Source organism: Pteronotus mesoamericanus, unplaced genomic scaffold (assembly GCF_021234165.1).
Source record: "Pteronotus mesoamericanus isolate MK-2021 breed Mesoamerican mustached bat unplaced genomic scaffold, CSHL_Meso_final contig_27, whole genome shotgun sequence".
Lineage (NCBI taxonomy): Eukaryota > Metazoa > Chordata > Mammalia > Chiroptera > Mormoopidae > Pteronotus > Pteronotus mesoamericanus.
The window spans coordinates 25,332,212-25,357,636 of NW_026555115.1; the positions used below are offsets into that span (position 1 = coordinate 25,332,212).

A 25,425-nucleotide genomic window follows, 5' to 3' on the forward strand; every position below is an offset into this window, starting at 1 on the left:
CCAAAGAACTTAGCTTTAACATGAAACAGAAACTCTGGACACTGGCCTTCGTTTTGGCTTTGCTAAAGATGTGGTTGGACTTTTTCCATGGTGGGATGGATGGAGGTGGGGCACAGGGCAGCCTTCTATTCCACTCAAATAAATCTTGCCACACCACAATCTCCCCTGTGTGGGTCCATGGAGTGCTTGCCTCGTGATTGGTGAAAAAGCCCCAATTCCACCGGCAACAATTTGACCTTGAGCAATTTGTTCTTTTTATGCAAAATCGCGCTAATAATAGAATGCACTCTGGGTTTACTGCAGGGGCTAAAGCATGGAAAGTGCTTAGGACAGTAGCAGGCACCCAGCAAGCACCCACAGTCGTTACCATTGTTACTGAGCTAAGCGTGGGGGCGAAGGTTTGTTTCAGCAATCTGGGTTACTTGTATGTCAAAATAAATATGGAAACTATGGTCTTGAGCTTCACAAAAATTGCTTCATTGACAATATTCTGAAACATGTCCTAGCTTCCTTTGGGGAACAAAAGATACCAGTCCAGTAAATTATGCATGAAACAGCTCTGTAAGACACCACTAGCAGAAAACTCAAGTTTCCTATATCAGGCCTTCCATTTTTCTCCATTTATCCAAACTTGAGGATATTAATCCTTCCCTCCACCCCCTCCAACATTGCCTCCTTTCTGCCTTTTACTTGCTGGAATTCAGAATTGAATAGGGTTTTAATGATCAGCAAGTCCAGTGTTTTAACGTGTGAAAGACTAAAGGGTTGAATCAAGGCCCATCTATATGAAGAGCATCCATTTATGAGAAATGGAGAACAGGGAGGGGAAAGAGAGGCCACTGTGACTCACCCTCTGGTCCCCCGACCCCTTGACACTCTTACCCCTAGAGCAGTATCTGTGAAACTAACTCATTTGCTGGTAGACCCTAATGGGGCTAACAACACAAAAAAATAAATACTTTTGGTTTCTGCCTCTACTTCTTGAGACATAGATCTTAAAACCAGGAGAATGTCTTAATTGCTATCTTTTGTTCACTAATGGTGAGCTTGGGCTGCAGGCTCCTGGGTAGCCTCAGGATGGTGGTTGGTTGCCAGGGGAACCAACCATGCAGAGTAGAAGGTTGGAACTTCAGTCCCCCTCCAAACCTCCTGGGAGAGCAGAGAGGCTGGAGGTTGAGATAACCACTAATGGACAATGATTTAATCAGTCACGACTATGTAATGACTCCATAAAAACCCTAATGACAGGGCTTCAGGGACCTGAGCTTCTGGGCTGGTGAACAGGCGGAGGGGCCGAGAGGGCGGTGTGCCGCGGGAGGGCACGGGAGCTCTGCGCTGTGCCCCGGTCCGTCATCTCTCCCATCTGGCTGTCCTGGGTTGGATCTCTTTATAATAAAGTTGTGATCTGAGTTCTGGGTATCATTCTAGCAAATTGTCAAACCTGAGGAAAGGCTCATGAGAACCTCTGACTTACAGCCTGTTGTTGGCAGGACCACAGGTGAAAATCTGAACTTGCATTCGGTGCCTGGAGTAGCGCGGGGGCGGGGGGCGGGGGGAGGGGCGGCGGCGGTAATCCTGTGGGGCTGAGCCTTTAACCTGCGAGGTCTACCCTAACTCTGCACAGTCCCTGCCAGAATTAAGTTGTTGGTGTCTGCTGAGAACTGAAAAATTGCCTCGTGTGGAAAACCTCACACATTTGGTGTCAGAAGTGAGAACAGGCCTACCTTGCTTCATTGAGCTTCACAGGTACTGCTTTTTATTTTTTTTAAACAAATTAAAGGCAAGATCCTCTGCCAACAAAAAAAAAATTCCAACTTGCTGAAGGCTCAGAAGATAGTTAGCATATTTTTTTTTTAGCAATGAAGTATTTTAAAATTACGATATGTATATATATTTTTCAGACATGTGCTATTGCACGCTTAATAGACTACAATATAGTTTATAACTTTTATATGCACTGGGAAACCCCAAAATTTTTGTGACTCACTTTGTTGCAATACCTGCTTTATTGCAGTGTCTAAAACTGAAGCCACAATAACCCCAAGGTACACCTGTACTGAGTGTAGAGAAGAAACAGCTTTTTCCATTTAGGCTGGATAAATAAATTAATTTGGAGATAGTGGTTAGGATCTAAAAGTCTTCATACCTGAACCAAGTAATTTTCCTTCTACATTTTTTTTCTAATAATTAGAAACTAGGACAAGAGTAAATATAAAGCAATGTATTCCTCAGAATACACTTCCCCATGAACAGCCTTAATGTCCAACAATAAAATTAAAGACATTAAATTATAAAAGTTTCACTTGTCATGAGAAAGTGTTTGTGATATAATGTTAAAGATATAAAACAAAAATACAGTGATGATCTACTCTATATTAAAACAGTTAGCAGCAAAGAGTAAAGAACACATTACACTTTTTTATATTTTTTAAAAGGAAGACTTTGGAACCTTTAGGAGACAGGACTGTTTGGAAGCTAATCCATGAAAATTAAGAAAAACTTTCCTCCAAAAGGTTAAAGGATGTTCATGATTCCAAGTTTTTCCAAGATGGGGCTCCCTGCCACTTAACCATGGATATGCTTGTTTTGAAACTATAAAAGGAAGTGCTTTCATGTTTTAGTGGTGGATCTGGACCTACTTTAATGGCTTTTGCAGGTTGTTCTTTTGTTTCAAATCCCACAAGGCAAATTCCTTTGGCTCTCCAGTTGACTTATAATGTAATCAAGCAAACTGGGGCTTGGCCACGTGGTGCCTTGACTCATGACCCAACAATTACTGTTGGTGTTGAAGGAAACAGGTTTTTATTAACAGGGTTCCAACCTCAGCGGGTGGGGGCTGAGAGTAGTCCTGCTCAGAGCCCCCCTCTCCCGCGAGAACCAGCATTTCCTCTGCTCCCCGAAAGGCTACAAGCCACAACCATGCCCAGATATTCCCCACATCCTTATCTGTTCTTAAGCCGGCCATGCAAACAGATCCCCATCCTCTCTGGAATGTGAGCTTCGGGTTTCAGAGTCGCCATCCCTCACAGCAGCTCTCTCCTTTCAGGTTCAGAGGGGTGCTGTTCTCAGCGTCCACGCAGTGGTTCAGGGAAACACGTGCCGTGTTACACTGGGCCAGGGTGGGGTCCGGGGAGGCACAGTCCCAAGAGAGTGACTCTTCCATACACCCTTCAGGGAAGCAGGAGTCTGCAACTCAGCATCCCCGGTCACGGTTCAGCTCCAAGCACCCCTCACAAATCCGTGCCTGGGTAGGCACGTCCCCACATGGCTCCATCGGCTCTGCTGCCGTCCTCCCTGGTCTGACCTTCTTCCCCTCCAGACCTCACGGTGCACTCTCGTGTCTCTCTCACTCACTCCAGGCCTCTTCTCTTCCTGGTGGACTCTCTCCTACACGCCAGATGTTGTGGCGGGCCCCCTTCTCTTCCAGCCCGCCCTCGTTTAAGAGCTTGGCCTGGAAATTCCTGTGATCTTATAATCTGGCCCCTCCTACAATGTGTTAGTGTCCACCATTGTTGCCAGTCTCCCCATATCTTTTATCTTCTTTCGGCTGCCATCTTTAGGCAGGGCAAGATTTCCCAGTGACACGGGGACATCAGGGTAAGCATCCACCTCCCCTGGCTAAGTCACTACACAGGCTCTCAAAGTCACATACATCTTTCGCCCTGGGTAGCAGTCCTCTTCCCTTCAGGAAAGGCACGGGTATTAATTTCCCATTGTTATGCAAAGTATATTAAACATGGTTATCATCCACTTCCCCCTTCCCCCAAACAAGGGTTTTAGGGACTACACTCTATGATTTTCAGGGGACCCCTGCTCTGCACCCTGTTACAATAAGTTGGTCTGCTTATATAAACAACATTGCCACATTTCCCAACTATTCTTTCAATCCAGCTGTGATCAACATTTTTGGGAAATAATTCCCATGATAAATTAGAAGCAGTATTAAATATGTAAACACCTAATAACTATCTCTTTACTCAGAAGGTCAATACATTTTAACTTGGCTATTAAAAAAATAAACTAAAGAGGACTTTGGAAAAGCTATAAGAGGGTAGGAAAGGAAGAGGACAAATGACACTTACCGGGCAACCCAAATGTGCCAGGAGCTTTGTCTTCATCACTTCAGTTCACCATTACAAAATCCAGTTGAGGGAGATATAATTATCAGCCTCCTTTATTTCAATGATATATTTTTAATGGATGAGAACATAGGCTCTCCAAACCAGATGAAAGGGCTCCCAAGTCTCAGAGCTTGTCGTGGAGGGTCAGGGTTTGGCCCGGCCTGGCCTGCTCCCAAGCTCACGTTTTTCCTATCACATCTCTTTGCTCAAATGCTCAAGGAGCTTTGGCTCCACTTCCACTGCCATTTGGAGTTTGATTAAAAACAAAATGCAGACCACGTTATCACAAGTGCTTTCAATACACGTTTATTGCAAAAGTGCAGCACAGTAACTATATTGTCAACATAGCCATATTTCCTAACTGAACAGATCGCCATTCTAATGTGAATTGTCCAAAAAAGCAGAAGCTTGTATGGAAGCTCCTGCACTGCGAGTAATGACTAGAACCTCCATTCTGAGCTAGGAGTTCTAAACCATTAAACATTTAATTACCACTTTGGCAAAGAAATGCACATTACCATTTCTACAATGTAACAGCACAGGCATTTTAAAAGCATCTTTATTTTTCAGAATCTTCAGCATTCACAATGTGTAAAACGAAACAGAGTTTTGAATAAAATGCTATGCCAAAACCCAGTTTCTTAGAAACGCCTGATGGGAAGGAAAACTGCACATGAATAATATTTATCAGTGTTTACAGTTGACAATAACTATAGTTTTAAAAGAATAAAAATACTCAGGACTTAAACTTTTCTTACAAAAGTATATGTGGCCATAAAATAGAAGACCCCTACTGGTGAAAAAGTAAAATGCAGAACAATTTCTTTTATTAAAATGCAATACAACCTTTACATGGTAAGAATTATTTAAAAACACACAGAAGACTTTGTAAGCTGTGACGGACGTCAGAGGGGAATTCACCACACACACTCATGTTCCGACAGCTGCATAGGCCCCCCGATCACAGAGCCGGGACCCCCGGCCCAGCATCGCTGCAGTGCGGGCAGGTTTTAGGTCCCTCCCTGCGTCCATTCGTATTTGCACTACGTCTCCTACCAGGAGACGAGTTTGCCTGGGCACATCGGGGTCACAGGAAGAAGAGCACCAGCTGTCACAGAGCCTGTAATCACCTGGCTCTTAGAGGTACTGTTTGAAAAGCAGGTCCTGGAGGTAGGAGGAATCTCAAGAGATCACGTGCTCTACCCTCAATCGTCTGAGACAGTCCTGTCCTGCTCTCTGACTCAGAGCCCAGAGGCGGGCGTCCGGGCAGCCTCCTGGAGTCCTCGCTCCCCTGGCAGCCAGAATTTCTTGGGCCCCCTGCAGCGGTCTCCGCCAAAACCATTTCCAGGAAGAAACGGGGTCCCAACACGTAGGAGCTTCGTTCTTCCACAGACTGAAAAGGCGTGAGGGGCTTCAGTGTGGCTGGGACTCGGAGGAGGGGATAGAGGAAGGCGGGACACTTACGGTCGAGAGGGAGGCCCACGGCTGAGGGGAGCGTCACCTTCAGGAAGCCTAGGTAATGGGGCCAGAGGGAGCTGTTTGGCATGCGCGGCCCCCGAGTGCAGAGAGCGGTGACTATGGGACAAAATCTCCGACCCCTGCCGCCGCCTCTGCTCTGCCTGCCTCGTTCCCGCTCTACTCCCTCCGCTGCCCTTACAAAATCAGACCAAACACATCATGACTTGAGAACAGAACAACGGAACAACAGGGTGCCTGGGCTTTCGGATGGTGACTCTCGTTGGACAGGCTTTGCGGCTTGTTCCTAGGAGTGCGACTGAGAGGGGGGAGGCAGATGGAGAAGCTGGAATGGAGTGAGAGATGGCAACTCGCTTTAAATCTAGGTCCGCTTGGACTACCCAAGATTTTTTTTGCACCCACGAATGCATAAGAAGAGTAATTACTCGGGCAGAGAGCATGAAACATGATAGGGAATTGAAGGCATGGCTTCGATCACAACATTCCTTTGAGAATGGAAGAGAGGGGTGCTTGTGAAAGACTTTTGAATAAAATGGTTCCTCTTGGGAAGCAGTGGGTGTCTAGGTTCCCACTGCTTTATCAGGGCAGAACGGGAACCTCCGCTGTGCCAGACAGGCATCTGTGAGAGCAGGTTCCCAGATGGCGGGCTCCACCGCCCAGCGCTCCGCATGCTCTGGGGCTCGCAGGAAGCGTGGGCTGCGGAGACTCTTTCCCCATCTCCAGCTCCACGACCATTCCTCTTCACCCAGGGTCCCCTACTCTTACTTGTGCGGCTTGTCTTCCCTCTGTCATGCTATTTCTTGGGCGCATCCCTCCTGCCTCCATTCTGCATTCTTTGAAAGCAAGAACTTCTAAGTGTAAACGGGCCGGCTCTGGAACAGATGACAGGAGGCTGTAGAAGTGCCAGCCCTCGAAAGCTGAAAAGGGAGTTGGCCAGACGCACTGCAGACAAGATGTGAATGGAGGCAGGAGGCTGGGCCAGATGACTCAGTGAGAATGAGCCAGTTTCAGGGTTCTGTTTTCCGGAACCTGCTTCCACCAAGGCTCACTGCCTCCAAACCTCCTTCTCTACTTTTGCTCAGCAGACATATTTACAAATGCCTAGATGCCAGTTATACCTCACTAACTCTCCCTCTGGGGTCTCCTGGGTCTCCCCGCTGTGGGAAGGCTCTTCCCTCTGCCTAGCCCCGTGTCTGAATGAACACTAGCAGATATGAACTCTTTTGAAACTTGTCATCGTTCTTTAAAAGCTTTCCAGTTCTTTTCAAGCCATTAAAACAGATTTCTCTGCCTTTCCCTTCAAAGGTTGTCCAGGGTCACTTTTTACACCACGAAGGTGACTCACAACTATACATTGATTAGGGACAGCATGGGTTTTTTAACAGACTAAGAAAACAGCATTTAGAGTATTTTCCCAAATAGGATAAGATCAAGAAACAGCTGTTGAAATACGCTGCAAAGCTTCCAGTAGCATTTTAGTGGTGTAGCTAATTTTGAATCACAGCTTTTATGAATGGACTCATGAGAATATGATTCCCCTGAGGGCCGGGACTTTGGTTGTCCTGTATCCACAGTGCCTAGCCCGGTGCTCAGCATGGACAGGAGCCCAGATGTACCAGTTGGATCACGAGACCCAGCTTCCTCCATCTCAGTGATTTTTAAAAAAAGAAATATGATCTGCTTCTTCCAGTACTTAATATTGGATTTGATGAAATCTGTCGGACTTTATCTTAGAATGTTGTTATGTTCAAATTTTATTATAAAGTACTCAGAGGAAAAAAGATCACAGTCTGCTTTAAGATCAAAGAAGCAACTTTGTAAGCAAAAGTTAAAGTAAAAAAAAAACCAACCATGAAATAAATTTCAGGACCTCGATAACAAAAAATTTACTGGGAAAGGAATACTGATTAAAGAGTGAATAGGTAGGGAAATCAGCAGCTGGTTCATTAGAGCGACCTTCCCCCAACTAGATGGAGAGACAGTTATGGGCAACAGAACGGACTATGGAGCTGCCAGTGCCTCGGGCACCAGGAGACTATAAAAACTTGTGTAGAAACAACAAATGTAGAGGCTTCTCTATTCTGAGATAGAAGCTGGAGAACTATCAGGGCTAAGATACCCATTGCTAGGGTTTTTTTCCCCTTGAAAAGGACAAGGGTAACCTGATTTCTTTGGGACACGGAGCGAGATTTCTGGGATGCAAGCCAACAGGGCAGCGGGGCCATGGAGAAGGGTGGGTCCACTGGAGACATTTATATCACTTACTGAAACGATTTTCTCAGCAGTAACTCATTGATTGGAAATTTCAATGGAACAGAATATCCTTTCCTTGACACCAGTTACGGTCAATGACAGTGTGGACACACATTTGGGTGCCTGCTATGCATGATTAGGTGTTTGGGAAACTTACTGCTCCTTTTGTTAGTTCAGGAGAGTTATTTTTTTTAAAAAAAAACCTGTCTAAAAGGTCCTAAAGAGTAGAAACATTTTTTCCCCTGATTCTCTTTCCCAGGCTCATATCTCATACATATAATTACTCTGTATACAGAGCATAAGAGGATGAATGAACAAAGGAACAAACAGATTTGATGACAATCTGAGTTTCCCTAAGCGCCCGGCACCTGCAACACAAAACTAACGTGTAACTGAAAAGACAACATGTAACTGGAAGGACCGATGGACTGAATGATACTGCCTCCAGGCTGTTTTCTACTTTCTGTTGAGCCAATAGGTGTAGGTCAGAAAACTACAAAACTTTTTAGCAAAAAGGAACATCTGCTCTGTCCCTCCTACTTAAGAGGGGACAGTGAAGTCAGGAGAGAACAGGTGACTTGTCCAGGGCCAAGGGCACTCAGCAGCTGCCGTGGAGACACAGAAGGAGACGCGGGCCCCTTGACTCCTGGGCTGGTCTTCTCTTCGTTTCTCTGAGAGCTTCTTGGTCAGTGAAGCCTGTTTACTAACACCTGTGTACAGATCAGACTTTACATGCTGGAGCTCTACTCTCTCTCTGTAAAATATCTGTCCAGCTCTATTGGCAGAATTGGGCCATGCAGAGTTGACACCATGGCAAATCAACTTACAGTCTCTTGGTGTCATAACTTGAGAAATATAAGTTTGAGGATCAGCTTTATCATCTGACCTGACAACCTGATTCCTTCAGGTGAAAACCCATTGCTGACTCACGATGAATCAAACCAAACCCAAGGACAGGTTCCTGTTCGGCCTGATTCCGGTGAGCAAATGCGGTGCTCTGGCCTGGCTCCCAGAATGCTGCGGAGACATCAGATGTCAGGCTTTCTCTTACTGCCTTTGACACATTTAATAAACCCTGCATTTCACATATAAATTCCTTTGGGGAAATAAATAGCATCCGTACTTTATCTCCTATCAGACAATCAAAAAGCCATTTCTTGTTGCATGTGAGTGCAATGGAATAGCCCACGTGTTCACGTACTGGCACGCACGGTAGAAGGGCTACTGCACAAACGGACTGTGACCGCGCCGGGAGGCTCTGCGGTTTTCCAGACTGCGTGACCCTCAGTCATTTTCTAATACTCAAGTAAGAGTGGACCCGAATTTCTGAACTGGAAGGAAACTTAGGGAACATCTTTGTTTACTCCCTCATATCAGGGATTGAATAAATGAGAGATGACATGACTTGCTCAAGGTCAGACAGCCGAAGACACCAGGCCTGGGACACACGCCAGGCCCTGGGGCTCCTAGGCCAGGGTGCTTTCTCTATGTCCGTTCTCATTTGGTTCATAAAGAAACTGCTCAGACAGCTTTCCTCTCTGATGCTGGCAACTCGAAAATCTGCATTTCACACAACTTGCTTCCAACGTAGTCAGAAATAAGTTAGGACACAACCAGAAAGGGAAAGCTGGATGGGAAGGCCAGCAGGAAAGGAAGTGACCAAAGCTCAAAGTTCTTGTCCTGCTGTGGTTCATCAGTTTTACTGGTAGCTTGAAAGACAGGATAGCTAAGGAAGTTGATCAGGAAAATAGTAAGGGTTCCCAGAATCTTTATTATCTATTATTTTAAGAAAATGGAATCCCGTGAGCTTATTCTTTCGACTTTCTGCAGTGTTGCATGCCTCTGCTGAGACAGAGCGCCAAGATGGCCCTGTCAGGAAAATGGATTTGGATTTTGGGGGTGGCTCATTCCTTCTCTTCTCTCACAGTACATGGACCTCAGTTGGTGACATAAAAACAGAAGCTACACTTCCCAAAAGAAAAACAGAATACTGCATACTGAAACTCACCTTTACCTTTTAGAATATGGTAGAGCTTGAGAGTACATAACCAGGTGTGTGAAATGTTATTAAATATGAACTGCTGCTACCTTTGATACAGACTCACTGGGGAGATAAATAAGGACCTCAGAAACTCCTGCTTCTGCCCAGAAAGTTAAGGCCAACATGGTCTATGAAAGAGTTCCCTAGGAAACTTGATTTTAAATCCCCTCTCAGTTTTTATACACATATTTGTAAACGCATAGAAAAACTTCTGATTCTTAGGGATCGCCTCTGGAAAGGAGAATGGATTGGCCAGCACCTGTTCATACAGTTCACTTTAGATGTCTGTACTGAGTATTTTATAATGAGCATATATTCATGCATTTCTTGTTTAATTTTTAAAAATTTAAAATAAATGAAAAAATTTATAAGAATTTACTTTTAACACAGAAAAAATGCTGGTATAGGAGTTGGTGACCTGCTAAACCCTACCTTTGTCATTTAACTTAACAGTTTCTCTGTTTACTTATTTCTAAAACAAGGAGGTTTGATTAGATCATCTTTTTGATTCTATGATCCTTCTGGGGTCAATCTGCATTAGAGGAAGTCCAAATTAAATTGTAGTTTCTTAAAGAAGTATAATTTTCTAACGTTAAAGTAAATTAAAAGTCATTCTGGCCATTTGGCAAAGACCGCAGAAGGCTCCCTTTTAACCCGGAAGAGCCGGGAAGGAGCGCTGAGAGCACCGTGAGGGGGCTGATCTCTGGCAACTCCTTCGGAGCCACCAGCCTCGCACTGTACCAAGTCCAGCATGTTTAGAGTTAAAAGTCTGACGAATGTGGGTTTAAAAAAAAAATCATTTTACCAAAGTTGCTGAAATTAATTCTGTACTATCATTTTTTAGCTTTACAAAAATTTTTTTTAATTCTCCCTTCTTGAATGAACAGTGCAACAGTGCAGCTCGAGTGGGATAACATTTTTTTTTCTGGATAGTGCTTTTATTTTTTAAATTTTTTTTTATTTTTGCATTTTTTAATTGTATTTTTTTTCATTACGGGGTGCGGTAACATTTTGCTCTCTTTTCCAGTATGGGCTGAGGGGGAAGGGCACTCTTTGAGGGCTACCAGGTTCCAAAGCACAACAGGAGGACAACATAAGGCAATTTAATGTCCATATTCAAAAATGCAACAAAATAACAACTACAGAAACTTGTTAGAGACCTCTGCAATTCTCATTTCAGGGAAACAGTCTAACTTATTAGACTTGGCTGTGGGAACTGTTCAGTCTTTCTGGAGCACCTGGATTCACTTATGTTCTGATCGTGTTAGCATCCTGTTCAGGAGTCGGTCAGGACAGGGACTGGGGTTTCTGGCCTCTGAGCTTAGGGAGGGGGGCGAGGGGGTGACGGCACCTGTGTCAGGAAGACGGTTCAAGAGGAGGACATCGGGAGTCTCAGGGATGGAGCTGAGGTGTGAGTCATGGGAGGGCTCAGTAAGCTGAGGGACCAGGTAAGGGGGACGAGTGGAGAGCCTCAAAACACTGTTCAGTTAAACAAGAGGCTGATGTTTCAGCCCCGACCCAGGACAAACTTAAACTCTTCATAAAAAGGAGCATGGTTCAGGGGAGAGACTGCCTGCAGTCTCTGCCCACAGCCTCCGTCACTCCCATCCCCTGGCCCGAAATGACACTTTCAGGGGCCTTAGTATTAGTTCACCTCCTAACTCTGAGGTTCCAACTTAAACCAGACAACACCTGAAAAGAAATGGATACTCAGGGCAGCCAAGATTATGTCTGCTTACTGAGCAGACAACTCAGCTCTACGGAGCACGAAGTACCAATGGATGCTGTTATAAGGGAAGCTCCAAAGCTCCCTGCCAAGTTTTGTTCTTCTAGGATGGTCCAACACTTCCCCCCAAAATATTGCTTATATTTCCTAACAGGCTAGCAAACTGTTTGATAGTATAGAAATAAACTTCATCTTCTTCCTTTCTTTCTAATTCCAAATTAGAGTGGAATTCTATTTCTCCTATATTTGAGTCATACAGGCCTGATGGAATTTTCTCATATATACTTTTAATACGGCACTTCACGTCACAGCTTTTGCAGTTGCTTGATAATATGGTATAGTCATACTAACTCCTGTACTTATTATTTCAGGGACAAATGTGGAATTAAATGTGATTTTTAACATTAATTTAAAGCAAACTTACTATGCATCTGTATTTGATCATGAGTTTTAAAAGTGAAGCTTGTGCTTTGTAAACAGCAAGACGAGTGCCTAGATTTTAGTAAGTAGGAAAAAAAATAATTAAAACATAAGTAGATGGGAATTTAATCTCTTCAATTTAAAATCTCTTAGCTTGAATCCCTCATTAGAAGGGCTTCATAAAAAAACAAGTCGTAAACATTCTCAATGATTAAATATGTATATGTGATCTATGATAAAACTTAACCCCTAGGCCATTATATTCTTAACTATACAAAATTATACTTGTACGGATTCCCTTTTTATTAGCTCCATCTTCCAGTGAAATGTTCACATAACTGTCTTGTTTCTATTCCTCCACCATGGACCATTCAAAAAATGCTTCTTTCCAAAGACTGTGAAGCATTCATTGATAAGCCACAGGTAACTTAGACTATAACATGTCCTTTCCAATTAATAATGCTGTTGACTTGGTTTATGAGGACTGAATTATTCTTCAGAATCTTTTTATACCATGTCATCGCAAGCTAAGATTTAGAGATGTTAGAGCACCAACTGCATAAGGATGAAGAAAATGGAATGGTTTTACTTAAAAACCAAATTATCATCTCAATTTAATCTCTGTACTTTCCATACAAAATAATGGCAGTTGGCAGTTTACTCTTAAGCCCCATTGCTTTTGAATGAACACTATTCATGGAACAGTATTCACGAACACTGCCCAATGTCCAAATTCAGCTGCAATTCTGTGAATGTTTGGGAGTCAGCAGATGTGGGTTTTAGTTTTGCTTTTGTCATAAACTAGGGCTGTGCCTTTGGCAAGATCCTTAATCTCTCTAGGATTGTTTCTACAAGCTCTAAAATGAGGGCTTGGATTACTGGAAGGTTAAGATTTCTTTTGGTCACGGAATTTCATTAGGGCTCTATGTTTGTTTAGAAGATACAAAGATAACAGCTGGCCTAGTCTAATGCATGCTAGAAATAACAAAGAGAAAAAAAATATGATTTGAAAAATTCAGGTAAATAACTAATGCGTAGTCCTCCCCCACCCCAGAGCCTTTTGGTTCTCTTCTTATCAGGTTTGGTATATGAAATTTTGATCACTTCAAACAGCTGTAATTTGTGATTAGAACAGTTATCTGCTGGATGCATAAGTGGATGTAAACAAGACAGAGGAGCTCATATATGGTAAAAACAATGGCTGATGTCTGGCACATGCCAGAGTTTTCGATCACTACCCACTTGAGATGTTTTTGAATTGTTTAGTCATGTCAGGTAATATTTTTAAAGTGTTATTCTTTACTTTGCACTGTTAAAACTAGGATTAACCCTAATTAAAATATTCTCTATCAGAAGTCTTATTACAGCAAATTTTATACAGCAACGTTCTTAAACACAAGAGTTCTGACTAAAACCAAATACTTAATAATTCTTTTATCTGCTCTCTATCTTCTTTCTAAATAGAAGGGCTGGTGGTTATTTTAGCATCTGGATTGTGAACTAATGATATCCTTAATGACTGGCTTTCAATCATCTTTAAAAATTCTGTTTTCCTTTTATTTTAATTTAAAAAGAATGACAGAGTTAGTTGGAAATAAGTCTAACTTTCATGGGTTTTCTTTTACTTTTTAGCAACTTTGTTGGTTCCTTTGGTTCTTGTTGCTAAGTCAGCAAAGTGGTTATAAAATGGACATGATTTAAAGGTGACTCACAGATGTTAAATTGTAGGGTTTTCTTACTTTCCAAGTTGCACAATTAAGATCTTAGAAGAAGGCCCAGCAGTAATAGAATCTTCCTCCAGGACCAAGGTGAGTTAATGAATAGTGTTGAACCTATCAAGGGGGCAAGGAGGAACATTTGGAGGTACGCGTGAGTGTGTGCGATGGTATGTGCACAGATGCAGAGATGAGTAAAATTAAGTGCTGAACAGCTTTCCTTAACCATACCTCACCGCCCTGGCTAACCGAAGCAGCTGCCTTGTACTCTGCCCCAAAATACAAATATATATATAATACATACATTTAGCTGACAAGGAAGACACAATTTCAAGTGAGGGAAAGAGGAGAGATGGTTGAATGAGGCTGAGAATAATGAAGGCAAAATATTATTTTTGACTTTGGGGGAAATGTTTGGATTTTCTATGTGAGGGGAATTATGTAAATGTGAATAGTGGTAATAATGCTTATCTGACCAGAGCATATTTTATGTCACAGTGAAATACATATCTGAGACCTGTTTAATGAGTTATTCTTATTTTTTACAAAGTTATCCATAGACAGAACACCAGCACTGACAAAATACCACCCTCTCCAATACACTGACTCTATATAGAATTGAATGTTTTACAACCTGAATTGAAATACAAGAATGTAATTAGAAATCACTTAACAGAAGTTCAAATGTTGTAAGTTGTTATTTTCAAACATGGGTCATTTAATAAAGAGTAACCCTGTAAATAATAGCTGGTGCTGGACTTACATATCTCTCTCTCTCACACACACACACACACACACACACACACACACACACACACACACATACTGAAGACACAGAATGTTCTATGTGATTTGTCATTTTTCTTTTAACAAAGTGCTGAATCAGAACGAAATTACATTTTTCATACAATTTTAATGAGACTACATCAGATATTTAGTCACCTTCAATATAATTATTTAAGAGCCTAGTAGATGAAACTGTATTTCACAGAAACAACAATAAATTAAGAGCGAGACACAAAGTATGTGTTTAGAAGTCACTGGAAAGCACTTGATCACCATAATAAAGATGGCCACCGGTTTCTGACCTAATTAAAAATAAGGAGTCATGTAAGAAGTGGCTTTATTAGAAAAAAATGTAGTATACATGTGGCTAATTTCTATCATTGATAAATCTCTTGGCTATTTTAGAATTAAAATTGAACTTCTTTAGAAGTTATTGGCATTTCTTCCTATTCTGATATGTAACTTAGGGGAGGAGTTATCTTCCGGTAACAGACGCCCTTTATTTCTTTTCATAATTACAGCTAATCAATCAGTAGTTCAGCACTGGCACAGAACACAGAGGGAATCATTTAGGTAGTGCTTTGTGTGTAAGACATCACACTTCCAACCCCAGAATCAGGCACAGGTATGCCATTTCTAGAGTTTTTAAATCCCCTTTTATCACTCAAGTCCCACATTATTATTACTTAGTAGTAATTCAGTTAATGTGATCATCTGTAACCTAGCAAAACCTCTGAATGAAGTTTCTCTCTTCTCCTTTTTATCCCGTTAGGTGTGCAATTCCAAGCAAATGTGCAGAATGCAGTATTGATTTCCAGTCTCTTTGTATAAACTCCTTCAAGTCTGTGCTATTAAACTGAGACAACCACATCGAGATAGAGTCTGTCATAGGATTCCCTGAAGCACAGAATGAGGAGGAGACTGAGCAAACACGACCCGGGAAGGCACCAGTTGAACCAAGACAACTCTGTAAGACAAAAACATGCAGATGTAAGCACAGGGCAGTGTGCAGGCAACCTGCTCTGCACTCAAAGGCACTTATGATTAATGCGCCCTAGGAGGCCTGACAACTGGCTTTCAATAAACAGTGACAATCTGGAGTCTAAGTGATGCATGTAACATATTACAGAGCTTTCATGTGGAATATTTTTAATCAATATTGTTAATAACTTTTTATCAATTTAATCCACCTTGACTTTGATGGCAAAAAAAATCTATTAACTACAAAGAAAAAAAAGATCACCTTTAACTGTTTGTTAATTATTTTTTAAGTGCCCTCTATCACCCTCACTCTTGTCCTTGTTTAGAAATATCTGCTGGACTAGAAATACAAAATCATCTGAACTTTGAGATAACATTTCTGTATTTTTTTGGATAGAAATACCTAATTCTCAGCAAAAACATCAAGTAATAATTCATTGTAAAACTGATGAGAAAATAATTTTAAAAAATAAAGTAAAACATAAAAAATGTAATCCTAATTCTACTCTCAGAAAAACTACTGTGACTATTTTGGCTTATTTCCTTTTAGTCTTTTTTTTCCTACAAGCATAATTGTTATGGGTGATGCCAATTACCAGAAAACCTACAAGAATCATCTGAACAGACAACTCTGTTGTTATCTGACGTAAGGGAATCAAGAACATGCTTCTTCATAAAGGCCTGCTCATGACGTCTGGACTCTCCATCAGGCCACGCCTGGGTCCCTCGCGGGGGCTGCATGCCAGCTGATGGTGGCTGCCTCCAGCTGTTTCCTCCAGCTCCAGCAGCCCTTGAGCTCTACAGCTGTTCGGGTTTCTTCAACCCCGACCCCCTTTACCAGTCAGTCCCGAGGCTCTGTGAGCATAAGTGAGCAGCCTCTTGGCACTGGGGGCAGGGTGAGGGATAACTTCTCTAGTTTAATATCCATTTAGCAGTTTCAACTTTAAAAAACAACGCATGAGATAGAGAAGTTCCCTGGTATATTTTTTCTTTGGGCACTGCTATCAGTTTATATTTTCCTTTTGTACTTCTAAAGAATGCTAACACTGCCCTCATCTTCAAAAATCGTCCTAAAGATCTCCACACTGCTGCTTCAATTTAACATATAATTCATATGGGTAAAAGCAATTTATGCTCAGGAATGGAAATCCGAAAACCAACTGGTACAAAAAGGTGCTGAAATACCTTTTTTACTGGAATATGCTCACAAAACCTGCCCCCCCACACCTCTCAATTTCTACATTTAAAAGTTAGACATGCTACTATATAGCATGTAACAGAGACATGCATTTCAATGATAAATTCATGCAAAGCTATTTTCTGTGGTTTACTTGGATTGAATAGAATCTAACACTCAGAAAGGCTGTGAACTCTGGGATCTTGTCTTTATTCTGATATTTCCTGAGATGACACACCAGGCATTTCCTGCCTTTATGTTAACCATATAGCCTCTGGGGTTCTGATGCTAATTTTAATAGTCAAAAAAGAAGCAGTAAAAAATATGAAGAGAAAGAACAGCAAAAGAGTGACAACAGCAACAACAGCATACTGTTTGCAGTGAGCATTTTGACTTTAAAGTCAAATTTTAAGCATCATTTTATGGGGAAAGAGAACACACAACCATGCAGCAACAATTAACTGGTTCTTGCTCTTCTTAAACGTAATCAAGTTTTTGCCAAAGCAAACCTTATTTTATCAGAGTTGTAAAAGTATTCCTTCTACCTGGGTTCAGATGAATCCTTAAATATGCCTCATAATTGCTCTTTGGTGTCATGCTTGGTTGGTTCATTTTTACTATTATGCCTCTCTCTGAAAAGTCAAATCCACCCTTCTGTAAGTTCACCTGACTCAGCCAACTATAAACGTTCTTTGAAATTCTTTGCCTTTTAAGAAAGCAAAAGGTCAGAGTCTGGAACCTTTACATTTCCCACTGAAAACCAGTCACATAAATCACAATTTAGGTGCTCTAACAAGCAGGAAATGGTTTGTTTAAAAGCCTCATTCGACTTAGCAATAGCAAAGCCAACTGCTGTCTCTTCTGAGCCTGGTGTCTTATGACGTAATTGAGCCAATGGATTCCTGACCCATTGAAATTTTCTTATTTTTACCCTTTAAATCTTTTAAAGTAAGCACAGTTTGCTAAAACCCCTTCCCTTTGTCCTTAACTAGAGACCATATAAATCCATACTCCAAGGCTCCACAGTTTGCCTCTACATTTCTGCTGGTTCTCTACTATTTATTGTATACACTGTAACCTGAGCACTCACTCTCTTTGCCAATCTCCAGTTTAGACAGGTGCTGTATTTTACTCGGTGAAGTGGGCTCTGCACCAAATGGTGATGCTTTTTGGGATGGAACTAATTAGGATTTTGCTCATCTTACCTTTTTCTTCAAAAGCAGTATTATACTTCCCACTTCCTCCTTCCCTTCAATGATGCCATGCTTTCGGTTTCTACCACTTTCAAGTACTTGTCTGGTTCCAGATACCATCATCCAGAGCGAAGCTATTTTTCTTTGGTAGTTTAACTATAATTACAGTGATTTAGCAAAACTGTTTCCATTCTCATTTCAGAGGAGCCAGCTGACATCATGGATTCACACACGGTGTAACACCCTGCTCCCGGCGCTCCTCGTTCATAACCCAACAGACCTGACCATCACACACACTGCATTCTTTTACTCCTCAGATATAAAAATACTTCTCACTAGTTCGCATCTGTTGAACCTGTTCTGGTAACCAGTAGATAACGGCCTCCCACCTCAGCCAGGCCCCTGAATCTCTTGAGCCACAATGTAGCCTTGCATTCATGGTCAGCTACTTCAAAATGAAAGGACTGAAGTAAAAAAAAAAAAAAACAAAAAAAAAAAACACACACACAAACAAAAAACAAAACAAAACAAAAAAACCCAAAAAACTTTTACTGCTTTTAGTCAAAACCTGCTGCAAAGATTCTAGAACAACAACAACAAAACCTAGATAATACAAACTTCAGAATAAGTTACAAAGTATAAAATAGGATACTGGAACACATTTCAGAGGATCTAAGGAATAGAACAGCATTCCCAAATTGTTTCTGCAGGTGAAGCTATTAGAGAAAGGCATCACAGTGCTGTCTGAAATAACTTGCTGAGATCCTCAAAGCAAATATTATAGGAAGCAACTGAGTTTTACAACTATCTCTATATTAGGGAACAAGTAACAATTTTTTAAAAAGTGACCATGACAAAGCCAAGTCAGAAAAACTCTTAAGAAACTTCTGTCGCTGTCCCAGTTACCCAGGGCTCCGAATAAGCCAGTGGCATTGGTGTAAGGAGTCTGTGTGACGTTTGCTGTCACTGATGGTGATGGGCATAATCTGCAAGCCAATCACCAGTGGAGCCTTTCTTGCCAGGCAAACCAATCTCATGTGGTCATTCTGGGGTCAAAGAAACAAAGAAGCTGTCTCTGATATAATCACCTCCCAGATAGCACATTGTGGGGAGATAAAACTCTAGTCAGGAAGTATAGTACTTCTTTAAGAAGAGACCTAAAAAACCCACAGATCTTTATAATGATTAAAAAGCTAGCCTTCTAGTCATGTAATTCATAGTTGAATTGTAACATATAACTTAACTTCTGGGTAAGTTTTTCAAGTTTTAAAATGACTATTTATTATGACATTTGAACAGTGGCTTTAATGGAAAGGAATTCCATTTATCCTAAAAAATATTGAGCCCTGGCCAGGTGGCTCAGTTGGTGGGAGTGTCATCCTGTACACAAAAGGTTGCAGGTTTGATTCCCAGCCAGGGCACATATGTAGGTTGTGGATTCGATCCCCAATTAGGGCGCGTATGTAGGTAACCAATTGATGCTTCTCTCTCACACTGATGTTTCTCCACTCTGTCCCTTCCTCTCTCTCTACGATCAACAAAAACTTATCCATGGGTGAGGAGTAAAAAGAAAATGTTGAGGGCACTATAAGTTATTTTTAGGATATAATTTTACAAAATTTTCAGATGTGCAATTTTTGTGTCATCATAAGCTGTTTTAAGACATGTGGACTTTATCTGCTGTGGGACTTTTGGGACAACATCAATTAATTATATGTGAAAGAATCTCAATACAGTTTTCACAGTGCTAGTAACCTTAGCCTTAGAGAGACGTGGGGTATGCCTGTGTGTATTCAGTAGACACACTCATAAACAAACATATAAAAGCTTTTCTTTCAAATTGAAGTGTAGATAATTAAATTCCTAACACCAACCACCTAATCACCTAGAAGGAAATAAAACATTTGGGGAGCGCCAGTTATGCCCTATCTAGGCTCTTGCACATATGGTCCTCTCCTTAACTCTCTAAAATGTCCAAATGCTCTGAGATTTTTCTTCCTGAAAATCACCTTGTTGTATTAAAAGTATTTAGTATTTAAAAAGTTTCATTTTTCACAAGAATCATGGAGTTTAGGCAGAAACCTTCAACATCTACAGACACATATGAGAACGTGTTACCAGACACCAGCCAAAAAGAGGAAAGATTTTTTTTCCCTAGCTAGATGAATCCTTGATTACATCAGTGAGACAGGAAGGAGCAGAAATGGTACTATGGGCTTCTTCCGCTGCCTGAGTCAAAGAAACAAAAATACCTGCTGGTATCTGGTCACTATGAATCTGAAGAATGAGTGCGCATTGCCTGGCGTCAGTTCCAGTTATTTCATGTTGAACAGATTGACAGCGGCAGCCGGATCTAGGGGAGTGACAGGGATACCCTACTGGCCACGCAAAATGGTCAGGAGTGCACCGGGCTCCCCACAGTCAGACAGTGTAGGGATATTCCCTGCCTTAAACTGATCAACAAATAACGTGTTACAGTCTAGAGACCGCATCGCATGCAAGAGGTGTATTGGGGGAATAACATTATCTGGCATCTACTGTTGTTTTTAAATATCGGGAGGACAAAACTCCACTTCCAGCGGACAGGAAAAACCATGCTCTACTAGGCTGCAAGACCACTTACCAAACCTCTGCCCATGAACTGCAAAACTGCCCTTTAAGGGGCAACAGAGCCATGTCTGAAACTTTACCAGGCAAAAGAGAGGCACTGAGCCTTTTAACTGCAACTGTGATGTAACTGAAGTAGATTAAAGCTGATATGTAAGAGTAATTAGATGATTCTGTTTAGAAAACTCTTTGGAAACAAATACCTTAGTCCAACACTTAGGAATGGCATGTTCCCTAACAGAAACACCTTTTTCCAGAAGGACAGTCAGGAGTGGTCTGACGTCATTAATAGCCGTCTCCTTCATATAAACCAAACATACATCAAGTTTAGCAAAGTTAAAGCCTACTTAACATGCATTACTCATTGATTATTTCTATCAATGAGTAATAAAATTTCTATCAATTTTTGATAGAAATAATCAATGAGTAATTCTGTTGTTAACTGTAATAAGAAACTAATGTATCATTTGTATGCTTTTTGCTGTTAAGTGAAAATACTGTGCTAAAAGTTGCCTGAAACCCAGGGCAAATTCCCTTTCATGAGCTCTGAAAGTTTCAAAAATTTGTTTTCCTAAGGAGGTTAATGTGGTTACTATTTTAACTATAAGGCTGTCCGAAAGTTTTCCATAAACAAGTAGCCTCTTGGAGCATCATATTTTATACCACTTGTTATTACATTTGAATCTTACAGATTCCTTTATGTACAGGTTATCCAAATAAACTGGTATTTGATGAGTAGTCAGTAGAATAGCAACGAGGCGGGGGCAGGGTGGAGCAGGGAAGGTGGTAATATTAGACTGGTTAAGATGAGAAATAAAATGAAATATAAAACTAGTAGAAATTAATAAAAGCTTCATATTCAAGAACCACAAGTATAAATTCTTATTTTAACATGCAAAAAAAAAAAAATCCTAGATAATTTTACCCAAATTTTCTAAAATAGTAAAATAGAATTTGGATTACAGAAGGGAGAATACCAGAGAAAAGCAAACAATTGTTCATAACAAAGCCAATACAAACCCACAGACCCCAGCAGCAGGCAGGCCTGCCTCCGACAAGCTCAGCAATCTCCCCAGTTGTCCCTGCAGCGCCTCCTCCCAGCCCCTCAAAGATGGTCTGAAAGTCTCATTCTCCCCTGAAGCCCTTTCTCCACTTTCTTCCCACCAACTCTTAATAGATCAACTAAGCAGAAAGGTGATGCTATCGAGAATGAACTCTTTTGATAACCTACCCAGCAAAGGTATCTGCCCCTGGGCCCACTAACACGGCCTTCTCTTCCGCCTCCCTTTGCCCAGGGTGAGCTCCTCTGCTTGGGTTCAGGACCCCCTCCCTTCCTCCTTTGTAAGGCTCTCCCTCTTCTTCAAAGGGGTATCCCTGGGTTCTAATTTCAACCTTCTTTTCACTCTATACCTGCACTGACCACATGTAACTATTAAAACTTAATGAAATAAATCCAGTTCCTTAGCTGCACTTGCTTCACATGGCTAGTGGCTACTGTACTGGACAGTACAGATAAAACATTTTCATTGTCATAAAAAGTTCCATTTGGATAGTGCTGTTCTGTACATTCTGTACGCTCCTTAGGTGACCTCTCATTCATCCCTAAGGCTTTAAACTATGTAGCCCTGACATTACTGGTAACTAATACCCTATGTTAAGAAAGGAGATTCTAAGTATTTTTAAAAAAGCAATGAGAACCTGCATATTGGAATCACCTGGGGGGCTTTAAATATAAACGGTGGGCTCCAGTCCAGGTTAATTAAATCAGAACTTCTAGGGATGTAAGGGTGCATTAGATCAGATTAGGATGCATTTAAAGAAATAAACAACTGAAGGTATCTTCTTTTATTGGTATATAAAAGCCCAAATAAAGTAATCTGCATTAGTGAGAATTCTCCATATAAAATCCCTATACAGTAGTGCCACAAACTCTCTCATAACACATTTAGATAGTAATCAAAAGGTCAAATTTCTTACCTGTGTGATAAAATGTGAGAAAAAATAAAAGTACTCCCATGAATATATTACTTAAAAAAGTGACAACTCCACAAGTAATTCCTTCTGGAACTGGGTAGACAGTTTCCACAAAAAGCTCAAAAAATATAGGTATACTGCTATTCAAGAACACTCCCAGGAGAATACAGGAGGCGTACAATGTCACTGAAAGAAAAATACAAACATTTTAGTTTCCTGGTAGCAGCAGTGAGTCATATCAGATAGATCTTCTGGGTCTTCTCTTTTGTAAGTACTGACTCTGCCATTTCATCTCTTTTCAATGGTAGTCGATAAAGAAGTTTGACGAAGCATCATACATCTGTCGTCTTTTTGCTCAGGTGAGCAGATAGGACAAGGTTTTATTGCTGGAAGATTAGCAGTTTATTTGCTTTATGTTTTTGGTGGATTATTCCAAATATTCCAAAGCACAGAAACAATCTTACCACTATAATACAATTCAAAGGACTCTTACCTCTTAGTCGCACACTCCTGGCAAATAGAGAGATAGATAAAATATGGCAACTTAATTTGAAATCTAGACTCATTCTATAATTTTAAAGAGAACTTAAAATCTAAGAATAAATATAAGAAACATTAAGTGTTACTGAAAATTATGTATTTAAGAAGGCTGGTTAATAATAGTCCTCAAGTACAAAATAAAAATTCAGTATGTAATTCCTGGAGAAACACTTAAAATAGAATTAATTCTCCATTTTGGAGTAAGTTTTGTGTCAACTATTGTTTTGAAATTTGTAACTTTTTGGAACAGAAAAAATTTTCACCCAGAAATGTATAATTAACCCCAATAAAAAGCCTATTTATCCTGTTTTGTAGTGAAATCTTTGAATAAGGACATTACTGTTTTTCTTAGAAGAAAGTTTAGAGAAATGCACCCCACTCCAAATAACTACATTGTTTGCTATTATTAGCATACAAACCTTCATAAATTTTAATTTGACGGTGAAAACTATGAGGAAAAAATGATATTCTGTTTAGAAATCTAAGAGATCTCCTATAGACTATTAAATATATCATATCCACTAGTGATAATGAATAGAATTTATTCTAAGCTTCAGGTTACCAGGAAAATATTTTAATAAAAATATTTAAGAAAAAATTTCTGTACAGGAACTATAGAAACTGAGGGAGTTATCCTAAACCTATTATGCATTATTCATAGGACATATCAAATTACCAGAATTTATTATAACTGTTTACATAACAGTCCATGACATTGTTGAAGGGATAAAAACACAATATCCACTGTTTTCTAATAGAATTTCTCCAATTAACCTCAACTCCCACTTCCTCTTCCAATTATACTGGTCTTTCAGGGTTATAAAATATTTAGTGCATTCTAATATCATAAATTGCTGGTGATTACTTTGACTTTCTTTGCATAGACCGCACATGAGAAGATAGAACAAAAGATGACAATGAATAAAGAACATACTGTTGGCTAAAGCAGTGACCAAATTATCCACAGAATGAAATGGCAAGTATCTGATAGTTACTGTACCATTTAAATTAAATCACAAAGTAATTTTCAAGAGATTCTTAGAAACAACAACCACGCTTCATGCTCACTGTTTATTTGCTAGACATAGATCATGTAAATCAATCAACACATTCTACTTAACACACGACTCATTAGTCGCCCATTAGGAAATCTAGGGATGGAATATCACTAAAGCATTTATAGACTATTCTATCTACAAAACACTTTATAATTTATCGGTCAGTTCGTAGTAATCAGAGCAGAGATGGCTATTGACCCAAACACTGATGAGCCTAGGAGTTCAAAATAAGACAACACCGAAATGGACGACAGGAAAAAGCAAACCCTTGAGTACCAAGAAGTGTTACTTCTAAGTAAGAATTTGCCAGTGATAGACTTACCATTTTTTAGGAAATATGTGTGGAAATAATCCTTTTTGGCATTTATATTTCCGGAGGAAATATACCCTCACATGTAATTTGTAATCAGGCAAATTAAAATGTAGTACCTAAAAAATAATCATAATCTGTATATAATAAATGCATGTCGTAAAAGAATGATAATGTAATGATGAGGATATACTGTAAAGGGACTATCTATTGGTATAAAGTCTTGAAGAGAGATTTTATTGATTTTTATCAACCATGCTACCAAAAAAAAAAAAAAAAAAAAAAAAAGAGCAAGAGAGGGAGAGAGAGACATGGGATGTCTCCCAAGAGAATGTGATGAAGCAGGGCTCTGTCTGAACCACCCTCATGGCCACGCCACGCCCATGGATTCATTTTATGCTCATTACAAATCTTTTGACTTTGGTTTCCTAGGTGTCTATTTTCTGGAAAGGGAAGCGGAAATATTTGTCACTGGAAAAATAAAATTTATATTGATTAAATAGTTCATCTTCTAGTGGGTAATTAAGGATGTCTATCAAAATAAATAATGCACACTATTTGACCCAGCAATTCCAGATCTAGGAATTTATCCTACAGCTATCCAGGTGCAAGTATATAAAGTAGACTCACTGAAATATTGTTTGTAGTATAAAAATATATTAAAACCAACCTAAATGTCTACCAATAGGTTGGTTGTTAAAAAAACATATCAAACATCTAAACAAAGGCACATTATGTAACCACTAAAAATGAATTAACTCCAGCCTGGGCCAGGTGGCTCAGCTGGTTGGAGTGTCAACCCATTTACCAAAAGGTTGTGGGTCTGATCCCTGGTCAGGGCGCATATGGCGTATGGGAGGCAAGCAACTGATGTTCCTCTCTCACACTGGTGTTTCTCTCTCCCTCTCGTTCTCTCTCTCAAGTCAATAAACATGTAACAAAAAAGTGAATTAACTCTGTATGTACTGATATTAAGAACATCTAACATACATAAATAAAAAAGGTACAGAAGTGTTATATGAAGGTCTGTCTAGAAAAAGTCCAGCC

The 25,425-nt window shown here is 40.4% G+C and overlaps 1 protein-coding gene across 1 annotated transcript in view; it reads right to left on the minus strand.

Moving 5' to 3' along the window:
- Positions 1-15,013: 15,013 nt before the first annotated feature.
- Positions 15,014-25,425, minus strand: part of SLC49A4 (solute carrier family 49 member 4) — a 75,689-nt gene continuing 65,277 nt past the window's right edge. The window contains exons 8-9 of the mRNA XM_054575210.1: positions 22,474-22,656; positions 15,014-15,505 (exon numbers count right to left, since the gene is read on the minus strand). Coding sequence (XP_054431185.1) covers positions 15,390-15,505; positions 22,474-22,656 — 299 coding nt within the window. The 3' untranslated portion in view covers positions 15,014-15,389. The remainder of the gene's footprint in view (positions 15,506-22,473; positions 22,657-25,425) is intronic.